We start from the raw sequence: 19,334 nt of genomic DNA, 5'->3' as shown, positions 1-19,334 counted from the left end.
AGGGCTTCGCTTGTCCGGGCGCAAGCTGAGAGGATTTTGGATGTTTCCAGCCTGGTGTGCTCGGCTGGGAGGCAGCGGGGCAGGGCTGGGGACCGAGGGTGTGCAAGGGTGTGCAAGGGCGTGCAAGAGCGTGCAAGGGTTTCCTTGTCTGGAGCCTGCCTGGAGGCCTGGAAATCCCCATGCAGCCCTGGCTGCTGGGCTCAGCAGGCTCTCGCAGGGATCTTTCACTGCCCTGCAGAGGTGCGTGCTGTTTGGTGAGGTTTGCTCCAATGCTAGGGGCACCTTAGATGCTCCAGGAGCACTTTATTACCAAAATGCTTCTGGTGGAGAAGCCTATATTCCCTTTTTTTTAAAAAAAAAACACAAAAGACTTATGTGCTGCTGCAGGTTTAGGCTGGGTTTTTTTTTTTTTTTAAATTTTATTTCATTTTATTTTTTTAATAGGCAGCTCTGCCAGCACCGCAGAGGCAGATCCTGACACGCCAACCGCGAGGGCTGCATCTGGCATTTTCCCTTCCCGAACTCGCCGGCAGCGCGCGGAGCTGCCCACGGCGTTTCCCACCGGCGGAGGACGGCGGGTGATGCCAAGGTGTCCCTGGGCGCTGGCAGTCCTCGCACCCTGCCTGCCCGCAGGGTTAGCAAAATGGAAATGGGAATGGCACTGGCGGCAGCGTCAAAGGCAGTGCATTCCCGCCCTTGCGTTCCCTGGATTCCCGTACGGCACCAGCCGGGAAGCCGATGGCGGTGCCAACCTATGGGGCCGGTGTGCCCGAGTCGGGGCACAACCTGCCCGTCCCCCGGCAGCGTGGACCCCCTGTCCCTGCCACCGCCGGCGGGTCTGAGGGCTGTACCCAGACGCCCCGTGTGTGCAGAGGTGAGGTGTTTTTACTGTATATAATGACATATACCTATAGACACTCTGTATCTAGTATGTATATACCATACCTCTAGTCTTTTCTAACATGTAATACCTAGTATGTCCGGTATATGAAGAGTATATATATATATTTATGAAGGTATGCTATATATATCTGTACCTATACTGAGGGAGCGTGTGTGTATGTGTGATATATGTGCATATATAGGTATGCAGCTGTGCGGCACGTACCTCGTACGCGAGTGCGCCGTGCGTGTGCGCTAGGCGCACGAGCGTGTGTACGCACACCTCTCTCCAGGACGTATCTAACGTACCGTAGTACCTCCGTAGTACCCGCGGCGTGTGTGCCCTATACCGGCCATACATCGGGACGCGTACAGGTCCCCGCGTCCCCGCTTGTGCACACACGAGCAGCGGGAACGGGGCGCGGGGGCGTGGCTAAGGGGGTGTGGCGTGGGCGTGGCCCCCGCCGGGACCGCCCCCCCCCCCGTCCGGGGAGGCGGGAGCTTTTCCGCCAGGTCCCGCCGCGCCGCTCCCGCCGCGATGTCCCGCCGCGGGCAGGAGACCGACAGGTGAGCGGGGATATGGGGGGGGCGGATGGGATCGGGGTCCGTCCCCCCCCCTCCCCGCCGCCATGTACCGCCCCGCCGCCGCCTTTCCCGCCTGCCGGCGGCCTCCCCCAGCATCCCCGGCTCCCCCCCCCCTTCTCCAGCATCCCCGCCCCCCCCCCCCCCCCGGCATCCCCTGCCCATCCCCGCCCCTATTACCCCCCCCAGCATCCTCCCGATGCCCCCCTGCACCCCCCCAGCCCCTCCCCAGCATCGGCCCCATCCCCCCGCCCCATCCCCCAGCATCCTCCTTTCTCCTCCATCCTCCCCCCCTCCCCATTCCCTCCAGTCCCCACCCCCTCTCCCCCACCCTGCCGGACCCCAGCGAAAGGGGTCACAGCCCAAAGGGGCGTGTATGTCCCCCCCCCCATCCCATCCCCAGCGGTTTTGGGGCACAGGGCCCAGCCTTGCACCTGCAGCGGGGGCTCCCCAAGCCCCCCCCCCTTCCTCCTCCTCCTCCTCTCCCCCCCCCCCAGCACCACCCGCCCCCCCTCCTCATCCTCTCCTCCGGCAGACAAAAGCGCTGGGCGAGCCAGCGGCGTTCCCGCTCCGCCGCCCCCGCTCCGCCCCGGGCTCCCCCCCCCGGGCCCTCCCCGCTCCGCCCCGGTTGTACGGCGGGTACCGCCGCGGCCAGGCGGTAGCTCGGGGGCCCTTTAGAAACGAGCCTGCTTGGATCTTTTTTTTTGTCTTTAAAGCCGCGCTCGCCAGCTGGATCGGCCCGCTTTGGTTTTGCTCCGGCGGGGGGGGGGCTCGGAAACAACATCGCGACGTGCGGGTTTTGCAGGGCGGGAGAGTCAAGCTGGCAATGGCTTTCTTCCCGGTTGTATTTAATTGCGGGCAAGCATTTCTTATACTGAACAGGGCTGAGGTTGGTTGGGTTTTTTTGTTTGTTTGTTTGTTTGTTTGTTTTTCTTTCTGCTTCTCTCCCCCGGAGTGTGTTTTTAGCTTAGGAGGCGGGAATTGCAACCGTGAAGGGGGATAAGCAAACCTTATTTAGCAAGCTGGTGCTTGGTGGAAGGAGGGTTGCACAAACAGCACTTGGCTCAGGCACCGTCTCTGGGGTATACCCAGGCTTTGTCCAAACCTTGCAGATACTATGTCATTATTTACTTTTTTTTTTAAGATACAGTTTGGAAGCGCAAACCCCGTTGTGTAATTCCCCATTCGTGCCTGCGGTGAAACCCTTGCCCAGTTTCTCCTCCGTGTCTTAACTGGCCACAGCACCGTTTTCCCTGCCCTTGACCGACAAACTCTTACAGCTCCAGGCTGCGTGGGAGCATCCCCGTGCAGTCGCCTACTCTGCCGTGCTTCGCCCAGGACCCCCCTTGCTCGCATCGCTTCCCCTAGTGCCTCACCCGTACGTCAGGAGATTTAATCTCCTGCCTCTACCATGACCACCTATTCATTTTTGATATTTTTAATATCGTGTTTGAGCTGCCCCAGCGCTCAAACACAGCGGCCCGGAGCAGATAGGCTGCAGATGCACGGCGGCAGCCCAGGATGGGCAAAACCTGCCTCCTGAGCTGAGCTGCCGAAGAGCAACCGCCGCAGCGTGGCTTCGCCATCGCCGGCATCCCTCGGCATCGCCGGGGCGGCGCCGGAATCCCTCACCTGCCTCCAAAAAGCAAGGGGATAGATGCTTTTTCCCTGCCCCCGTGGCGTGCGGCTGCTGTTCCGCTGGCAGGGCGAGGGGCCGAGATATTTGCTCGTGCCACCGAAGCGAAGGAGAGCTGGACGTCACCTGCCGCTTTATGGTAACTGCGCCCGGGGCGATTCCCTTCCTCGGCAGCAGCTTTTACGGTGGTTTTTTTGGTGGGGCCACAGGAAGGACGTTGTGGAGCTTTGTGGAGCTTCGCAGAAAGGTTTCCAGACCTGATCTTTATCCGCAAATGATAAAACCAGTACATTTCCCCTTTTCATGAGCGAATGGAGACTGAAGGTTGGTTCTGAATTTGCCACGGGCCACAAAGGGGTGATGGGCTCTGTTGGAGTCATCTGCCACGTCTGAGCCACCGCGTTTATCTGAGCTTCGTGCCTCGCTGAAGTTCGGTTGAATTGCTACCAAAACCCACGGGTGCCTGGCACACAAAGTCCGGGCGCTTTGCTAAAGGGGCTGGGGCCGAGGGCTTGTGCCGGTGGGAAACACGTGCAGCAGAGCCAGGCGTCCCCAGCACGGCAAGGGCGAGAGCCAGGGCCGTGGGTGATGTTAGAGAAAACTAATTTTTAATCACCAATCCCCCATCCTAAGTTACCTTATAGCCTCGGATTGCCTGGCCAAAGCCAGGGAGCGATGCCAGCGGGCAGGGAGGTGGGTAAATGCCCGCTTGCGTGGAGACGCGGCAAAGGACTGACGGATCTGCTGATGTATTTCCCATTTTGTCTTCCAGCGGAGCCGAGTCCCTCTCTTCAGATGAAAAAGGTACGGTAATTTTGTGGAATACAGCGCTTCAGATGGGTTTGTTACAAGAAATGCCCGTCCTTTGGAATGGAAATGCCTGTTTTATAACCGCGGGCTTTAAAAAGCAGAGTGTAACGCCTTAGCTTAACGGATAAGAGTTTTGGGTTTTTTGTACTGATTTTTAAATTCATATTCCTTTGCTCTTTATTACCTTCCTCTGACCTCCATAGTGCAAAACCGCCAAGAGAAGAGTTAAATCTCTTTTCAAGCTTATATCCCCCGACCGCTTTTCTCTTGCAGAGGTGGTGGCCGGCGGCGCGGAGGGAGAGGGCTCGGCCGAGGAGCACCCAGCGGGTGAGCACACGCGTGGCCGAGGGTTTTCCCCGCGCGAGGGATGGCGTGGCCGGCCTCGCACCCGCCGTTTCCCCGCAACGGGATAGAACCCCGGTAGACGCTGCTGCGACTCAAGTCGCTTGCTTTGCAATACTGGTTTCTCTTCAACTTAGGTTTGACAGAATAATTTATTGAAGCCACGTATGGCGCATCCCCGTGAGGCACGTCACTGGTGGGACACGCCGGCTCCCACCGATGCTTCTCCCACCTCACGTGCACGCCACGGAAAACCGTAATTTAACTGGGTGAACTGGGACGTGCCACAGGTGGAGCTCCAAAATAGTCCCAGGTTGTAGAAAACATTAAAATTAAGCATCTCGATCGTCACCCGTACCCTTCAGAAGGGCCTGGGTGTCCCCTGAGTCTCCCCTGGTGCTGGGATTTGATGCTCTGATGCTCCTCTCTGCCTAAGGGTGCCTCAGTACCTTTTTCTACTCCTGTATTATCTAGCTTGCTGACCAATCTGGTGTGTTTAAGCTTCTAGATGTATCCTTTTACATACCGGTGGCATTGCTTGATTTCATTCTGCCTGTGACTAACGGGGTGTAATTTTGTTAAGGAGAGGACAGTTCCGAAAACAGCTCCAGCAGTAGCTTGGAAGAGGAGTCAGGTGAGCATCGCGTTGCGATTTTTGTATTTCCTCTTCTGAAAATTTACGCTCAGCTTAAACCAGATGCTTTCCGTGGGAGTAGTTGCAGCGTTATTGCATAAGACTGTTAATTCAGTGATTGTGTGCTGAAAAGGAGAATGATGTTTTTGTGAGCGAATGATTTCCCAGCCGCTCAGTTTTGAGCAGAGCAATAATAGAGGAGCAGCAGCTAATGTTGCTTTAGCCTCATGGACACAATACACGCAGATGTTTTTACACCACACTAGTTGTCCAAACACCAAGAGGCTATAAATCTGCTCGAGAGTTGGCAGCAAAAGTGGCAAAACAGGATGGACAGGAAAAGAATTAAAGGAAGCGTTTGCTGTTGATGAAAAGCCTGCGGGTTTGCGCTTACACGGGTTACACCACCAGCAGTTTATTCTGGTTTCATGTAAGATTGATAGTCTTTAGTTAAATAATTACAAAGCTTTTTCTCATCAGATGCGGAAGAGCTGGACGGAAGGAGGTCGGGTGAGCGTGCTTTTATATTTTGTTCCTTATATCTGTCTCGCAAGGCGTGAGGAAGCCACCACGGGTAAGGGATGCACGAGGGTAGCGATACCTGACGGCAGGAGAGCGATTTAGGAGCTGGTCCGGCCGTCCCCCTCCGCGTCTTTCGGTTAAAACGACTTGCTGGAGAGCGTACCCAGGAAGGGGGTTTGCACGGGGTGCATGCGCGGTGCCTCCTCTCTCCGCAAATGGAGCCCGGCGCAGGGCTGCGGGTGCGGGGAGATGCCGGATGGTGCTGAGCCGAGCTTCTGCCTGCCACGGGTCGCCCTGGGTCGCTGCGAACCCCGCTGCAGCTCGGGGACCGAAACCGCCCGGCCGCGGGAAGGGAGCCAGCGCGCCGGGTGGTGTTCGCCTGATGTTTTCCAGGCTGTTTGCTGCGGCGTTTTCCGCCTCTCCCGCGTCTGCCTGCCCGGGAGGGCGTCGATGTCCCGGGATGACTTTGGGACAGCCTGCAAGGGAGGGGTGTTGGTGGGACGGGGAGCGGGAGCGAGCGGCTCTGCCGCTCGGCTTCTGCAAAATCCACCCTTTCGGCTAAAAGCTTTTGCCCGATGCGTCGGCTCTGCTTGCTTTCTGTTGCGTTGGGGGGGGGGGGGGGTAATAAGGAGGATCCAGGCACTTTTCAATCATTTTTAGGGACAAATCCACTGCAAGCGGCACGGTTAACCTGCTCGCGGGGAAGCGCCGTTGCCAGCTTCCATGCCGGGTGGTTGAACTTTGTACTTGGCACAGTGAGACTCGTCACGGGGATGAATCTGGGTTTTTAACCCCAGTGGAAATTTCCAGTAGTTTGGGCAAGTTACAAGCTTTTGACAAAAATTGTATCCTGAGGCTCAGCTTCATCCCCACGCTGTGCAAAGCCTGCACACACAGGTGTGCAAGTGTGCCTGCAAGAGCTTAGTCTTAGGAATATTCTCCTTAGGTTTTTATGAATGGAAGCAAATTAAATTGGTGGGTTGTCTTTGCTGGATATGGGAGCAGAAACCTGCTGGAGGCTGAGGTGTTTGCTGCAACTTCTTTTTTGTAGATGAAGAACAGGAGGAGAAGGAATCGCTAGCACACTGCAATGAATCAGGTAGTAACGGATCTCTTGAGGGCTGGGGTTTTTTTTCTGAGTGCTTAATTACTTTGCTTTTCATGAGCTGACGATCTTCCTGTTTTCTCACTAGGAGTGAAGTGTCTGCCACCCTGCGAGCATTGCAGAAATGAAAATGTACGTTTATAAAAAAAAAAAAAGATGCATGTATTTTTCATGAGACAATTTGCAGAACATAATTCTGCTCTCTCATCACCTTTTTAAATATGGTTTTTTTTTATTTTAAATCTATTTATAGGACCAGAAGGAGGAAGTGACCCCTAGGATGCTTTCTGGAGGACACTATGTGTATGGATTTTTTTAATATAATGGGTATCCATTTACATTGTTCTCATCAAGATACTTCTCTCTTCGGTTTAAGCAGGGAAAAAGACTAATTTGCTGCACAGGTACATTTGGAGTTATACCAGAATATGCCCCCAAATACTTAAAAATAAACAACTTAGAGCAGCTGCCCCTGCTGCGTCCAGATCCTGGTCCAAAAAAGCTCTTAGGATGGCTTCCTGCCTGCCTCGTCTTGCAGCAGTGATTAACATCAGGCACATTTTTACATCCTTGTTTTAGTCTGGACACACGTGTGGGGTCTTGCCCTGCTTCACAGGAATGCTCATCCTCCCCCTTTGCACCGACCTTGCATTTTTCTTTGGATGCCAGCCTTGTTCGCCCTCTCTCTGTCTTGGAAGTTGTCATCAGCGTGTGATGTTGGTGATGTCCGCGTGTGATGTCGCTGTTGTCCGTGTACGATGCCGATGCTGTCAGCGTACGGTGTTGGCTCCGACGTCGACGGGAGCTGGGCTGAGCCCTTTGTGTAAAAGCAGCTGCCTCGTTTGCAGGAAAAGTTATGCAAAACGTTCATGACAGCTATTTTGCGTGCACTGGCTGGGTCCTCCTGGCCAGTTTTTAACACTCCAGTGATTGTTTAAACATAGAGACTGGAGAGAAAAAGTCGTTGTGGCTTCTGTGCTATTCAGATAAAGTGCCTTGAGCTTGCTGGGAAGGGAGTTTCTCTGTTATCCCTTGCAAACCACATTGTTAACGGTATTTACTAGGCGGTGGAAAATAAACTAACCGGGTGACTCTTGCCCACGGCAGGGTGCAGCTGGACGCAGAGGGGACTTACCAGTGCAGCCTCACGGGCTTGATTTTTGAGGTAACGGGGGCCGTCAAGATCACGTACTCCCTCTTATCCTGGAGCAAATACGCCAACCTGGTGGAAAAGCCGTGGATCGTGGGCGGCCCCCTCTTCGACGTGCGCTGCGACTCGACCCCGGCTCTCACCTCCATCCAGTTTCCCCACTCCCTCTGCCTCGGCGGTGAGTGCCGGCCACCGGCCCGGCGGGCGCGGGGTCGGGGCGGGGGGCTGCCGGCTCCCCGGCGCTGAGACGGCCCCGCGTCCCCGCAGATCATGGCGCTGGCATGGCCTTCAAGGTTTTGCACGTCAAAGGCGAGGGCGCAGCCATCGAGCCCTCCGCCGACTACTCGGCCTCGCACGTCAAGTGGCTGGTGAGCTCGCTCTCGCCGGTGGGACCGCTCATCCAGAGCCAGGAGCCGGTGCAGTACCACGGTGCCGTCATCCTCTACAAAGCCGTCGACGAGCATCCCTCCTTATCCTTTCGGGTCTACGTGGCTACAAACAACGACTCCTTTATAAAGGTATGGCTCGCGTCGGGGGCCTGGGGTGGCACGACGTAGAAATATACCGGCAGGGCTGCTTATGGGGGTGCTACACGGAGGATGGGTATGGCGGAGAGATGCTCTTCTCTCGCCCTGCTGTTTGCAGGCAATAGTGATGTACACGCATAATGAGACTTCCATACCGAAAAGGTCTGCCAAGCTAGGGTACGATACTTCAGAAACCTGTTCGCCACCAAGATCCACGGAGCTCAGGATTTACACCTGAAAGGGCTTCTTGTCCTCACACCCATTCCCCGCTACAAACAGTAGGAGAGGACAGCAACGAATAACCTTCCTTTTATTCGGGTCGCGAACTCTTCTGTCTAATTTCACCCAGGTAGCACAATAGCTGAAGAAGTTTATTTGATGTTTTTTGAGGATGGTGTTTAGTGCACAGCTTTCTGTAAAGTTTGCCCTGTGGGACAGGTCACAGACATTTCATAGAGCTGGGGACAGAGAAGAGCCCAGGGAGCCGCATTAGCACAGGTTTTAAATGTTAATTCCTTTACTGAGGTGAGTAACCTTTAAATTGTATTTTTAAATTTAAATTGTATTTTTAAATTTTAGGATATCTCAAGAGCCGTAAAACATTCAAATAAGAAGTTTATTAAAATTGACAAGCCCCCTGTATGCCAAAAATTACTTCAGAAAGGGAAGAGGTATAGATTAATTTGCGAGCCAGAAGCTGAAATAACTCCAGAGGTAAGTCCCTTACACAACCCTCTTTTCGTGCATGGCCGCTTAATTAGAAACATGACACAAAATGGCTTTTCCTGTACGTTCTTGCACTGGCATTAAGGGCATTTTTCACATTCATTTGCCATTGCTGCAGAAAGCATTTGCCTCTTAGAGCCCTAAAATTTTGGGATGAAATCCTGATGCTGACATCAACAGCAACACCCTGGGGAGATTGGAGTTGGGCTCAGATCTGTGCCAACAGCCAAATACCTCCTCTTTAGCTTACGCGTTGGATAAATATTTATTTTAAACATATTTACATTGTATAGGAAATTGAATTTGTTGATGGATCTCTCTTGAAACTAAAAAGTTACATTGAAGTCTATTTGGAGAAACCCGACGACTTCACCTTGTCTTTGGTTGAGCTGGAGTCTGAGGCGACCGTATGGAAAGCAAGACTAAGGGAGAGTGAGTCTTTGGTCTTCCCACGGCTAGTTCGGTCCTGCGGAAAAGATGCAGGAGTTGGGGTATAGTTCCGCCCTTAGATGCACCTAAACTCCTGCCGTTAAAATCGCGAGGTTTGGAGCCAGAATTGATAAAACACAAAGAGAAGAGCTCCGGGAGGTCATGTAGTGGATGTTGCGGTAACCCGCGTAATCCCTCGTGAGCAAACGGGCGACGGCTGCGGGGTGTGCGGGAGGATGCTCCGCTTTGGTTTTACTTACTGGGAATAATATGCAATATCTATTGCATATTATAGATGGCCTGCTGCAGCACATCGGATACAAGCGGAAAAAATCATCTCATTATATGAAATCTTAGCTCAGCAGCCAGAATCCACCCAACAGCTTGGTTTTGTGCCTGAGAATTGTTGGATGTAGGGCATAGCAATGGGAATTCCTCCCTCACCTTTTGTTTCCTCTGAAAACTGTTTCCCAGGTGACTGGATACATTACGATCAGAACAAAAACGAGCAGAAAAGAAGCACAGTCAGTAGTAAGTCAATCTGAAGATAAGTCGGGGTTGCTTATTCTCTGGGTACCTGGCTTGCTGTTGTAGCTCGGGTGACACGAAAGAAGTAACATCACCTCTCGCTTGCTTCTTAGATGTCAAAAAACGGAAACCAGCCCTCAGCATTTTGGAAGAAGACGAGCTCTGCAGCAAAAAGCAAAAGACTGGCAATACTGCAGGTAGAGCATTTCTGTGTCGTTTAAAATAACAGGTTTGAGTTGTTTTTTTTTTTTTTTTGTAGCCCATGAATTGAACCTGACCTCACTCTTTTAAAGACTTGCACGAATCTAAGCAGGAAATAGGGGAGGAGAAAGCACTGCTTTTGTAGGTGTGGAATTTGTACCTACATTGGTATGCTTTAGTACACTGTTTGTCATTCACTGGGTAAGTAAATGGGGAAAAACAGCTAGGAAATTTGCTTTATAAGGGACAGGTAAAATGATATTGTCTTCTAGGACTGGGAAATGGCGGCTGTTTTTGAAAGAGATTTCCGCTACGTGTCTCAGATTTTGCATTTGGGATATCTCCTGAGACATAACAGGCTAAGTTTTTCTGGAAAAAAAATAATAATAAAAAAAAAGAGCTCCCACTTACTGTTGACATGTGATGTCCTGATGGTCAGAGATACTCGGTGGCTGGGAGCTCCCACCCGGAAACTACTCATTTACTAATAGTTCGTTGGAAAAAATAGAGAAGAAATAATGTTAGTTCAATAAGTCAATGACAAAAAAATCAGCAGAAGTAGCCATGTAGGTGTTTGTTTATGGGTGCGTGTAGCCACCAGAGGGAGAGCTTCCATCCCTCAGAACCTCAGGTTTATGCGTAAGTGGTGAAGGAAAGCGGCTCAGTCTGTGTAACAGCGCGGGCTGAGTCTTCGGAGCCATTGAAATTAAAGGAAAAACAAACATCACCTTTCTGGAGCAGCCGTAGGCTTCGACAGCAACAGACATCTGAACGTGCCGGGAGGTAGCGAGTTCTTAGCGTGGCCTTAACACTATATGTCTCAAAATTTCTGGGTGCTTGTAACATAATGTACCAGGGGAGGTTCTTCTGCTGGATGAACAGCTGCTTATAAATGGGGCAAAAAACCCCTTTACAGCAGCAGCCAGCATGCAATCGGTGTTGTTTTCTTCATGAGCTAGGCTTCTTAGTCCTTCGGTGCTTTTCTGCAGCGCTTGGTTCTGAGCTTGCTGGATAATCTGAATAATAAGATCACCTTCATCGTACGTCCCCTGGCCACGCATAGAACTAATAGTGTAATTTAGTTACAAGTTTAATGAGCAGGGCAGTGTTAAATCTGTTCTGTGTCTTTTCAGATGGAATTGAAACAAAAATCTTAACTGATCAACAGCTGATGGTGATCGCAAAGCTGTTTGGTAGGCAGTGGAGAGAAATTGCTATTGAGTGTCTTCAGATGGAGATGAAAGACATTGAGCAGATTCAGGCAACGGAGGAAGAAGTTAATATGCAAAAATTTCTGTTGTTAAGCAAGTGGAGAGACAGAGAACAAGGCAACGGAACTGCAGAAGCTTTGTACAGAAGTCTCCGTGAAAAAGCGTCCCATGAGATACTGCAAGCCCTACAAGGTATCGCCTTCCCGTTACATTTATTTAATTACATCAGTGTGTTTCAGGTGTATTTTAAGAATTCGCATCAGAGGGTTTACCAAATACCTAGTACATGTTTTACTACGTAGGTCAAAATTGTCTCCCTTCTGATATTAGCAATGACTTTCTTTCTTGTGACATTTTTATACTTCCCTTCAGAAACTTAGAAAATGAATATTTTTGCACTGACTGGGTTGAGAGTACTCTCAGCGTGACCTGGCCGTCACGCTCAAACAAATCAGTGTTACATACCCAAGCCAATTCTTCATTTTCTCAGGGAGTCCAAAGAAGAGATGTTTGGGCCTTTACTCTTGTGTATTTTAGGAAGGGTTAATTAACACCTTCCCCTGACGGATGACTTTGCGGCTCGGTCCTGCAGACCCGCGTGTGTGTATGTATTTCCTCACTGCCCATGCGTGCTCCTGCTCATTTCTGTGGGGCTCCTTACGTTCGGTCCATCTTCTGCGGACCAAAGTTGTTCACTGAGCTGAGAACTCAGCCAGCCAAGGGGAAACCTTTCTCAAAAACTAAATATATATTTTTTCTGGAACAGGCAAAACTTTGTTCTTTCTTCCTTCTCCCTAAAAGCAACCTCGCTGTAAAGGGTGGAGAGCTGCTCGTGCTCCCTCGCTCATCTGACCCTTACAAACCTATCCGTGCCGTAGCCTTGCGCTGTCTCCTAGGATTTTAGTACATTTATTATTCCGCTTGAATATTGCAGTAACTTCCAGAGATGAGATAATCCGTATGTGTTTGTGCGGGTTCCTCTCCTCAGGTTTCTCGGCTCGGTGCTGAGCTGGTGAAGCGGCAGCTAGAAGGAGCGCGGTGGGAGCTTCCCCAGCCAGCCGTCACGCTTCTCCGGCCGCTTCCCCGGCATCTCGCCGAGATTCGGGAAAGAAGACGCAAGGCATCATCGCTCAGCGGAAAGCTTAGGCAGGCTCTTCGCAAGAAACGTAAATGAAATTTTGCGCGGATATAAGCACACCTAAGGCTTTCGGGAGCAATGACTCGTGCGGTGGATCCCGGCACCGCGGCCGGGAGTGCCGGGCATCACGTTCGGGGAAACCCAACACTGCCATCCGGCTTCGTCTCATTTGAGCCAGTCCTAAAAGACACGAACACTGGAAGAAACCAGTTTACCTTGTTCAGGTGTATGATCCTTATCTGGAAACGTTTTTATTTACATCAGGGAAAGACAGGGAGAAAAGTTACGCGGTGACTTTCGTCCCCTTAAAAAAAATATTGAACTGCCAAAATCATGAGGTACATCGTATTTCTGACAGATGCCCAAGATCAGGGAAGAATAATCCTAAACTTGCAGATAAATTCCTTTGCGTAATCACTGTATATATACATAATTACTGTATATACTCACGTACATTCAGTCCTTGTTAAGCTGTGGTTCTGTTTTCTTTCATGGGAGCACCACTATTGACTTCAGGCAGCTTTGAATTTTCCTGGGAATTCCTTCTTCACTTTTCTGTATAGCCCGTCTCGATTTTCAGGAGATATTTTTTAATGTTGTATATTTTTTTTCTGTATTATAAACTTTTTATACTTTTTTTTTTACTTGATTAATTTTAACTTGAATAGAATTAGGTGCTTAAACTAAAATGGGAAAAGCAAAAATCTCTGTGAAGGCTGTTACTCCGTCGGCAGCGCACATACTACAGAATTGGAAAAGGTTTGGAAAGAATGTTATTTGCTGAAGAAAGCAGCGACCCCATAAGGGAGATTGTCTAGTTTTTAAAGACACAGGATTCTTCTGATCATCTTCCTCTGCGTATGTTTATGAAAGAAGAAGCATACTTTTAAAAAATAAGGATTAAAAAGGAAACATTTACACTATTTACGTATGATTTTTTGGGATTATTTTTTTATTTTAGCTATTGGGTGAAATGTTGCAAGGTGGTTGTATGTTGTGGGCCATCTTTCCAAGCCTTGATGCTCCACGTTAACGAACATCCCAGGGGGTGGCTGAGGAAAAGGGCTGTGTCGGTGCCCAGGACCTCGCGGGCTTTTCTGCCGATGGGGCATTTAGGGGAAAAAAAAGCTGTGGGAGGCAGGGTGGCTCGTGTGGGGCTCTCCAGCCCCAGGCAGAGCTGCCCTTGGCTCTTCAATCTTGGACAAGCGGCGGGACATTGCCATCAGGGGCACCTTTAAAATACCCGATAAAACCCAAAGCTCTAATAGGACCCTCTGGTCAGAAGCAGAAATCAGTAAATCTAAGCTGGAAAGAAGATGCTTGTTTGTAATAATGAGGGTAACGGGATAGCGTAGCAGATGGCGAAAAGAGATGATGAGGTCTTCGACCTTCAGGTTCTTTAAACCAAATTCAAGAACCTTTTTAAAAAATTGTATTTCTATGGTCTTCAGTTTGGCTTTGTCCAGTTCTCACAACCAGAAGGAATTAAAATATTACAGTTGCATACGGTCAGCAGGGCACCGAGGCATGAGGTTGCGCTTACCTTATGACTTGGTCTATGCTGGGGATGCTCTGTGGGAGTAGGGATTTTAAACTAAGATACCAGTGCTGAATGTTACTACGGTATGCCTTTACATGCCAGCAGTATTCAAAGTATTTTAAAAGTAGGATCAGTATGACATTATCTTGTTGATTCATGTTATATCTCAAGGAAGAAAAAAAAGTCACCACATTTTTTATGCAAACTTTAATTTTATTAGGCAATAAATAGAATAAATAAGGAATATCATCATAAATAAATTGATTATTATAAATATGCTTCAATTTCTGAAAATTACAGCTGAATAAATAAGACAGTGAAGACAAATTACAGTTGAGTGTTCGGTGGTTTGAGAACATTTTGGTGCTACAATGTAGCTTATTTTCTAGAAATCTAGAAGTTGAATGGGATAGCTTAAAAAGCACCGAAAACAGCTCGCTAAAACCTGATTTCTGCGAAACTCTGTGAAATAATTATGCGCTAGACTCCTTAAAAAGCCCCCAACCACCTGGCAGGGTATTGACCCTACTCTTTTTTTCTCCAAAACATTCCTAGGTCAAATTTATGCCCAAAGTGCTGGCGGGCTGGGCGCTTACAGCGAGCTCTCTGCCGAGGTCAGGTAATTCATCATCCTGTTGATGGTGACCGTGCGGATTCGGAAGGCGTGAAGGATGCTGCAGAGCCGCATCCTCTCCTTGAAGGAGGTCAGCCCCGCGCCTGCCGACGGCTGCGGCACGCTCCCGCTGCTGGTCTTCAGGGCCTGGGAAGAGGTGGGGCTGTTAAAAACTATCACCAGAAAGTGGCTAAAACGTAAATCGCTTTAGATTTTTCACCCCCCTGAGTGATAAACGGCAAGGCTTAGAAATAATGTATGCAAATGAGAGATTTGAAATATTTAATGATATAATTAATAGACTTAGGATGCGCAGCTGTACTTCCCTTGAGACAAAAATGGCCATTCATGCACAAAGGCTCTTTCTGCCCAGGAATAAAGATGCTTTTTTAATAAACAGCCTATGGCCGGCTTTGTCTAGGGACCCGTTAGACTGGGCTCATCTGCCCGTGGCCAGAATCTCCGGGCTATCGGGAGATGCTGTGTCAATACAAAGGCAATTAATTTTTTTTTTTAAGTAGCTTTTGTTAAACAAACCAACAAGCTTTTAACATCTATTTCCTCTAGTCAGTAAGAATATTTATCAAAGTTCAGTACATCCTATGTCATATCCAGTATAGCAGGTGTATTATATTTCAGTATTTGGAAGAGAAATAGAGCCAGGTCCCTTTTACTCTATCTTTTACTCTATTTTTGAGTTCTTTGAGAAACTGGCAGAAAATCCTGTACCCCGTCTCCCTGTGAGAGCGGAGCAATGTGAAATAAGGAGGGCTGCTAAGGAGCCATACGTCCGAGTCCTGATGTATTGACCGCATCGGCAAGGCAAAAATATGAAGTGAGAGACATAATTCATAAGAATCAAGTCTTCTCTAGGAAAAAACAGTAGCAGACAATCTTTTAAATTACCAGGTTAAAGAAAGGTCACTATTTGACTGACTACAGAATGGAGCGCACTGAATTAAAAACTCTGGTTTAAGACAGAAATAGTAGAAAGGAAGGAGACAGAAATACTTACTTTCATCATTTCATCAATCTTTGCCAGCACCTTTTGATCATTGAAGTTCTTCAGCTCTGCCCTGTAGGCATTCAGATCCTCATAGATGCCCCGCAGGCATTTAGTCTGCAAAAGTCAGAATTATTAGGAAATGTGGGAATCTGTTGTTAAAACGCTTTAAACATACGAGGAGCAAAAGAAGGGGTTCTTTGGGGAAACTTGCAATTTACCGTATCAAAAGTAGATCTTTCCAGTACTGGACAGTTTCCAGTCTGCAAATTAAAGAAGAAATGAGACATGGTGATTTTTGTGGAAGTGTGAATTATATGGCTGTTCCACGAAAATATGATGCTGAAACTCAGTATTTTTTTTTTACCCCTGGATCCTCAGATGTGCAAGCTTTTATCGTGTTGGTTTGATTCTTAGTGATATCTTCAAGATCAACCTCTTCAAGGGTACACTCAAATCCCAGGGTGCCGAGCTCCTGTGTTAAAAAGGGAATAAAAAAGGGTCATTGACTCAGCTTCACGGTACTGTGTGTACATATATGTAAATACACACAATTATAAGTAATGTGTCACAGCTGTCTGAGCTTAGCTGAGTCCTGGGAATGAGGCTGCGTGAGGACCGTGGTTAAATATGAAAGCTAGCAAACGGACTAAGAGACTGAAATGCATGGGGCAGTTGCGTTTAGTGGGAATAAGCTCAGGCTTTGCACAGATTTGTTTTATATGTTGTCGTGAATCACGCTGCCTCCGTTACTTTGAACTATTCTCTCAGACATCGAATCTATTGAGAACTTTATGTCGCTATAGTTTTAAACATAAAGTATCTCTTAGAAAGTGAAAAATAACTAATACCATCTGCATAGACATTTAACGGTGCTCACTGACCCACTGCAAGTGTGGGAACAATGCACCTATTTAGTGGTGGGGGTTTTTGTGGTTCTCCAAGATGAATCTTGCAACAATAGCAGGGAATTTTAGCAAAAAAAAAATCCCCTTGGCACTACTGCCAGGGGGCTTTAGTGCGGAAAGATGCTAGAGCACTGAACCGACAACACCAGCAGCAACATGTGGACACTACGACAAAGTCGTGAGCAAGTTATTTCCTGAGCCAGTTCTGCAGTGGCCTTAGAGAAAGTGTTCAAAACCAAGAGTGCTCCTGAAATTGCTGGTGCTGCTAACAGGGTGTGTGCTCCTGTGGGGTTGCGGTGAATAAGGGCCAAGAAAGACACCTGAGCAAATCCCCTTCTTAAAGGGCTGGTCAGAGGAGGCATGAAAGCAAAGACCAGGTGTGAAGTCTTAAAGGGAGTCTGCAGAGAGCATCCACCCCCCCCCCGGGTGCCCTCGCCAACCCATCACTGCCCTCCTGGGTACCACCACCAACCCATCGCTGCCCTCCTTGGTGCCATCACTGCCCCATTGCTGCCCACCTGGGTGCCCTCCCCAGTCCATCACTGCCTGCCTTGGTGCCATCACTGCCCCATCACTGCCTGCCTGGGTACCATCACCTCCTGCCTGGGTGCCATCACTGCCCCATCTCTGCCTGCTTGGGTACCCTCACCAACCCATCACTGCCCACCTGGGTACCACCACCAACCCATCACTGCCCTCCTTGGTGCCCTCACCAACCCATCACTGCCCACCTGGGTACCCTCACCAACCCACCGCTGCCCTCCTTGGTGCCCTCACCAACCCATCACTGCCCACCTGGGTACCCTCACCAACCCATCACTGCCCTCCTTGGTGCCCTCACCAACCCATCACTGCCCACCTGGGTACCACCACCAACCCATCACTGCCCTCCTTGGTGCCCTCACCAACCCATCACTGCCCACCTGGGTACCCTCACCAACCCATCACTGCCCTCCTTGGTGCCCTCACCAACCCATCACTGCCCACCTGGGTACCACCGCCAACCCATCACTGCCCTCCTTGGTGCCCTCACCAACCCATCACTGCCCACCTGGGTACCACCGCCAACCCATCACTGCCCTCCTTGGTGCCCTCACCAACCCATCACTGCCCACCTGGGTACCCTCACCAACCCACCGCTGCCCGCCTCGGTGCCCTCACCAACCCGTGGCTGCCCACCTGGGTACCGCCACCCCCCCATCACTACCCCACCACCGCCCTCCCCAACCCACCACCCCCTGCCCACCTCCCCTCCCCAACCCGCACCCCGCCGTCCCCGTTTAACCCCCCCAGAACCCCCCGGCAGAACCTTCAGCCGATGCAGGGAAGCGTCGGCGGCTTCCAGCAACTCCCGGGAGCGGTTCAACCCCTCGGCGAGGCGGTGAGGAGCGGGGGGGGGGCGGCGGCAGAGCCCGGCCGGGGGTGGGCAAGACGAGGGTCAGGCAGAGAACGGGCAGCACCGCCCGGTTCCCTGCCCGCTGCCTGCAGAGCCGGCCGGCAGCGCTACGCGGCGCTGCCTGCCCGCCGCTGCCCGTACGGCCGCGCCGCTCCATGCCGCTGGGGATGCTGGTGATGCTGGGGATGCTGGTGGCGGCGGTGGCGATGCCGGTGGCGGTGGCGGTGCGGGGTAAGGGAGGGGAGAAGCGGTGCCGGGTTGCCGGCGGGACCTCTCGCCGGCTTTTTATCGGGGGCGGCGGGAGCGGGAGTTCCCCCTCTTCTCCTTTCCTTTCACGGCGGCGATTCGGTGAGGGAGGGCAGCGGAGGGGGGCCGGGGGGCGGCCAGGACTCATCCCGAGAGCTGCCGGGGTTGCCGGGAATCCCGGTACGGCGGGGGGGGGTGGTGGTGGTGGTGGTGGGGGGGGGTCCGGGGGTCGGTACCGGCGGCGGAGGCCGGCTGGGGATGCTGCGGGGCAGATGCGGTGGAGGCTGGAAAGGCGTTTAGTTGGGGCTGTTCCCCTCGCTGCGAGCTTTGGGGCTAACTGGGATCGCTCAAAGGATGCGTAGGACACATGGATATGCTCTTCCATTTCCGTTCTTTACTATTAAAAACCATCACGGCGTGATGTCGTTAATGAATGCTCGCTAAAACCCGCCTGGAAACTTGCCGTTTGCCGATATACTCGGTATGATGGCCGAATATTCCAATATCAGTCCACGTGGCCGTACTTAGCCCGGCCAAAAGGCTGTAGGGAACTTTTCTATCCGTCGGGTCTGCCGTGAAGTCAATGGGAGTTTTGCTATCGACTTAGAAGGGAGCAGGATGAATCAAGAGTTTTATATTGCATTTTCAGGTTCTTTTTATTTTAATTGACATCTTGTTTCCCATAAGAAGGCTGTGGTGTGTCTAAAGGCTTACTTTGCTAGAATACCAGCACCGCATAATTTTCCATTTTCACCGTGTGTTTTCCATTTCTGCACTAGTCATTAGGCTGTGGTTTTAATCTTGTGTAGGAGACTCTTTTTTTTCTGACACAGAAGTGAAAGAGACCTTCCGAATATGCTTGCATGCATGTTCTTGAAAAGGCGTCAGTTTGGCTTTCCAGGTTTCTTTGCCTGATGCTCAGTCATAGCATTGCCCTCAGCGGCAGGGCATGAGGTTCCTCTTCAGGTGGGGCACTGACTCACAATTTGGACAACAGTTTCTCCTTCGTGGCCTTCCTATGCTGCACTTAGCCATGTACCGGGATATTAGTTAGGGTTCTTTGGCCGAAAGGAGGAATACTTATCTCAAATACCTTCAGAGGTCTCTGAATGCAGCTGCTATTGAACGGGCATTGTGCGCAGAACGATGATCTCAGGGGCGGCTCCACGCGGAGGTGCCTCTTCTCGATGGTCCGGTGGGCCAGG

General features: G+C 50.7%; 2 protein-coding genes across 4 annotated transcripts; one reads left to right on the top strand and one right to left on the bottom strand.

Moving 5' to 3' along the window:
• The first annotated feature begins 1,359 nt into the window (after window positions 1–1,359).
• Window positions 1,360–13,350, top strand: LOC115347520 (caspase recruitment domain-containing protein 8-like). 3 transcript variants are annotated; one of them, XM_041126908.1, is made up of 16 exons: window positions 1,360–1,449; window positions 3,873–3,904; window positions 4,184–4,237; window positions 4,836–4,886; window positions 5,367–5,396; window positions 6,460–6,507; window positions 6,602–6,645; window positions 6,767–6,816; window positions 7,621–7,841; window positions 7,931–8,181; window positions 8,770–8,904; window positions 9,210–9,348; window positions 9,820–9,876; window positions 9,987–10,070; window positions 11,208–11,477; window positions 12,274–13,350. In XM_041126908.1, the coding sequence occupies exons 1-16, from the start codon at window positions 1,421–1,423 to the stop codon at window positions 12,291–12,293; spliced, it is 1,515 nt and encodes a 504-aa protein (XP_040982842.1). In that variant the 5' UTR covers window positions 1,360–1,420; the 3' UTR covers window positions 12,294–13,350. The 3 variants fall into 3 exon arrangements, with proteins under 3 accessions (XP_040982842.1, XP_029884862.2, XP_029884864.1); XM_030029002.2 differs by lacking the exon at window positions 1,360–1,449 and adding an exon at window positions 2,345–3,239 and having other exon boundaries at window positions 5,367–5,460; XM_030029004.2 differs by lacking the exon at window positions 1,360–1,449 and having other exon boundaries at window positions 3,251–3,904.
• A 1,175-nt stretch (window positions 13,351–14,525) lies between these two features.
• IL12A (interleukin 12A) lies at window positions 14,526–18,277 on the bottom strand. Its single transcript, XM_030028332.2, is given in 6 exon segments — window positions 14,526–14,723; window positions 15,592–15,696; window positions 15,801–15,842; window positions 15,947–16,054; window positions 17,797–17,859; window positions 17,861–18,277. Coding segments are annotated over 6 exon segments (903 nt in total). The 3' UTR covers window positions 14,526–14,555.
• Between the last annotated feature and the right edge of the window lie 1,057 nt (window positions 18,278–19,334).

The sequence above is a fragment of the Aquila chrysaetos genome, chromosome 10, assembly GCF_900496995.4.
Source record: "Aquila chrysaetos chrysaetos chromosome 10, bAquChr1.4, whole genome shotgun sequence".
Classification (NCBI taxonomy): Eukaryota; Metazoa; Chordata; class Aves; order Accipitriformes; family Accipitridae; genus Aquila; species Aquila chrysaetos.
The sequence above is the reverse complement of the archived record's forward strand: the minus strand, read 5'-3'. Positions and strand labels throughout refer to the sequence as shown.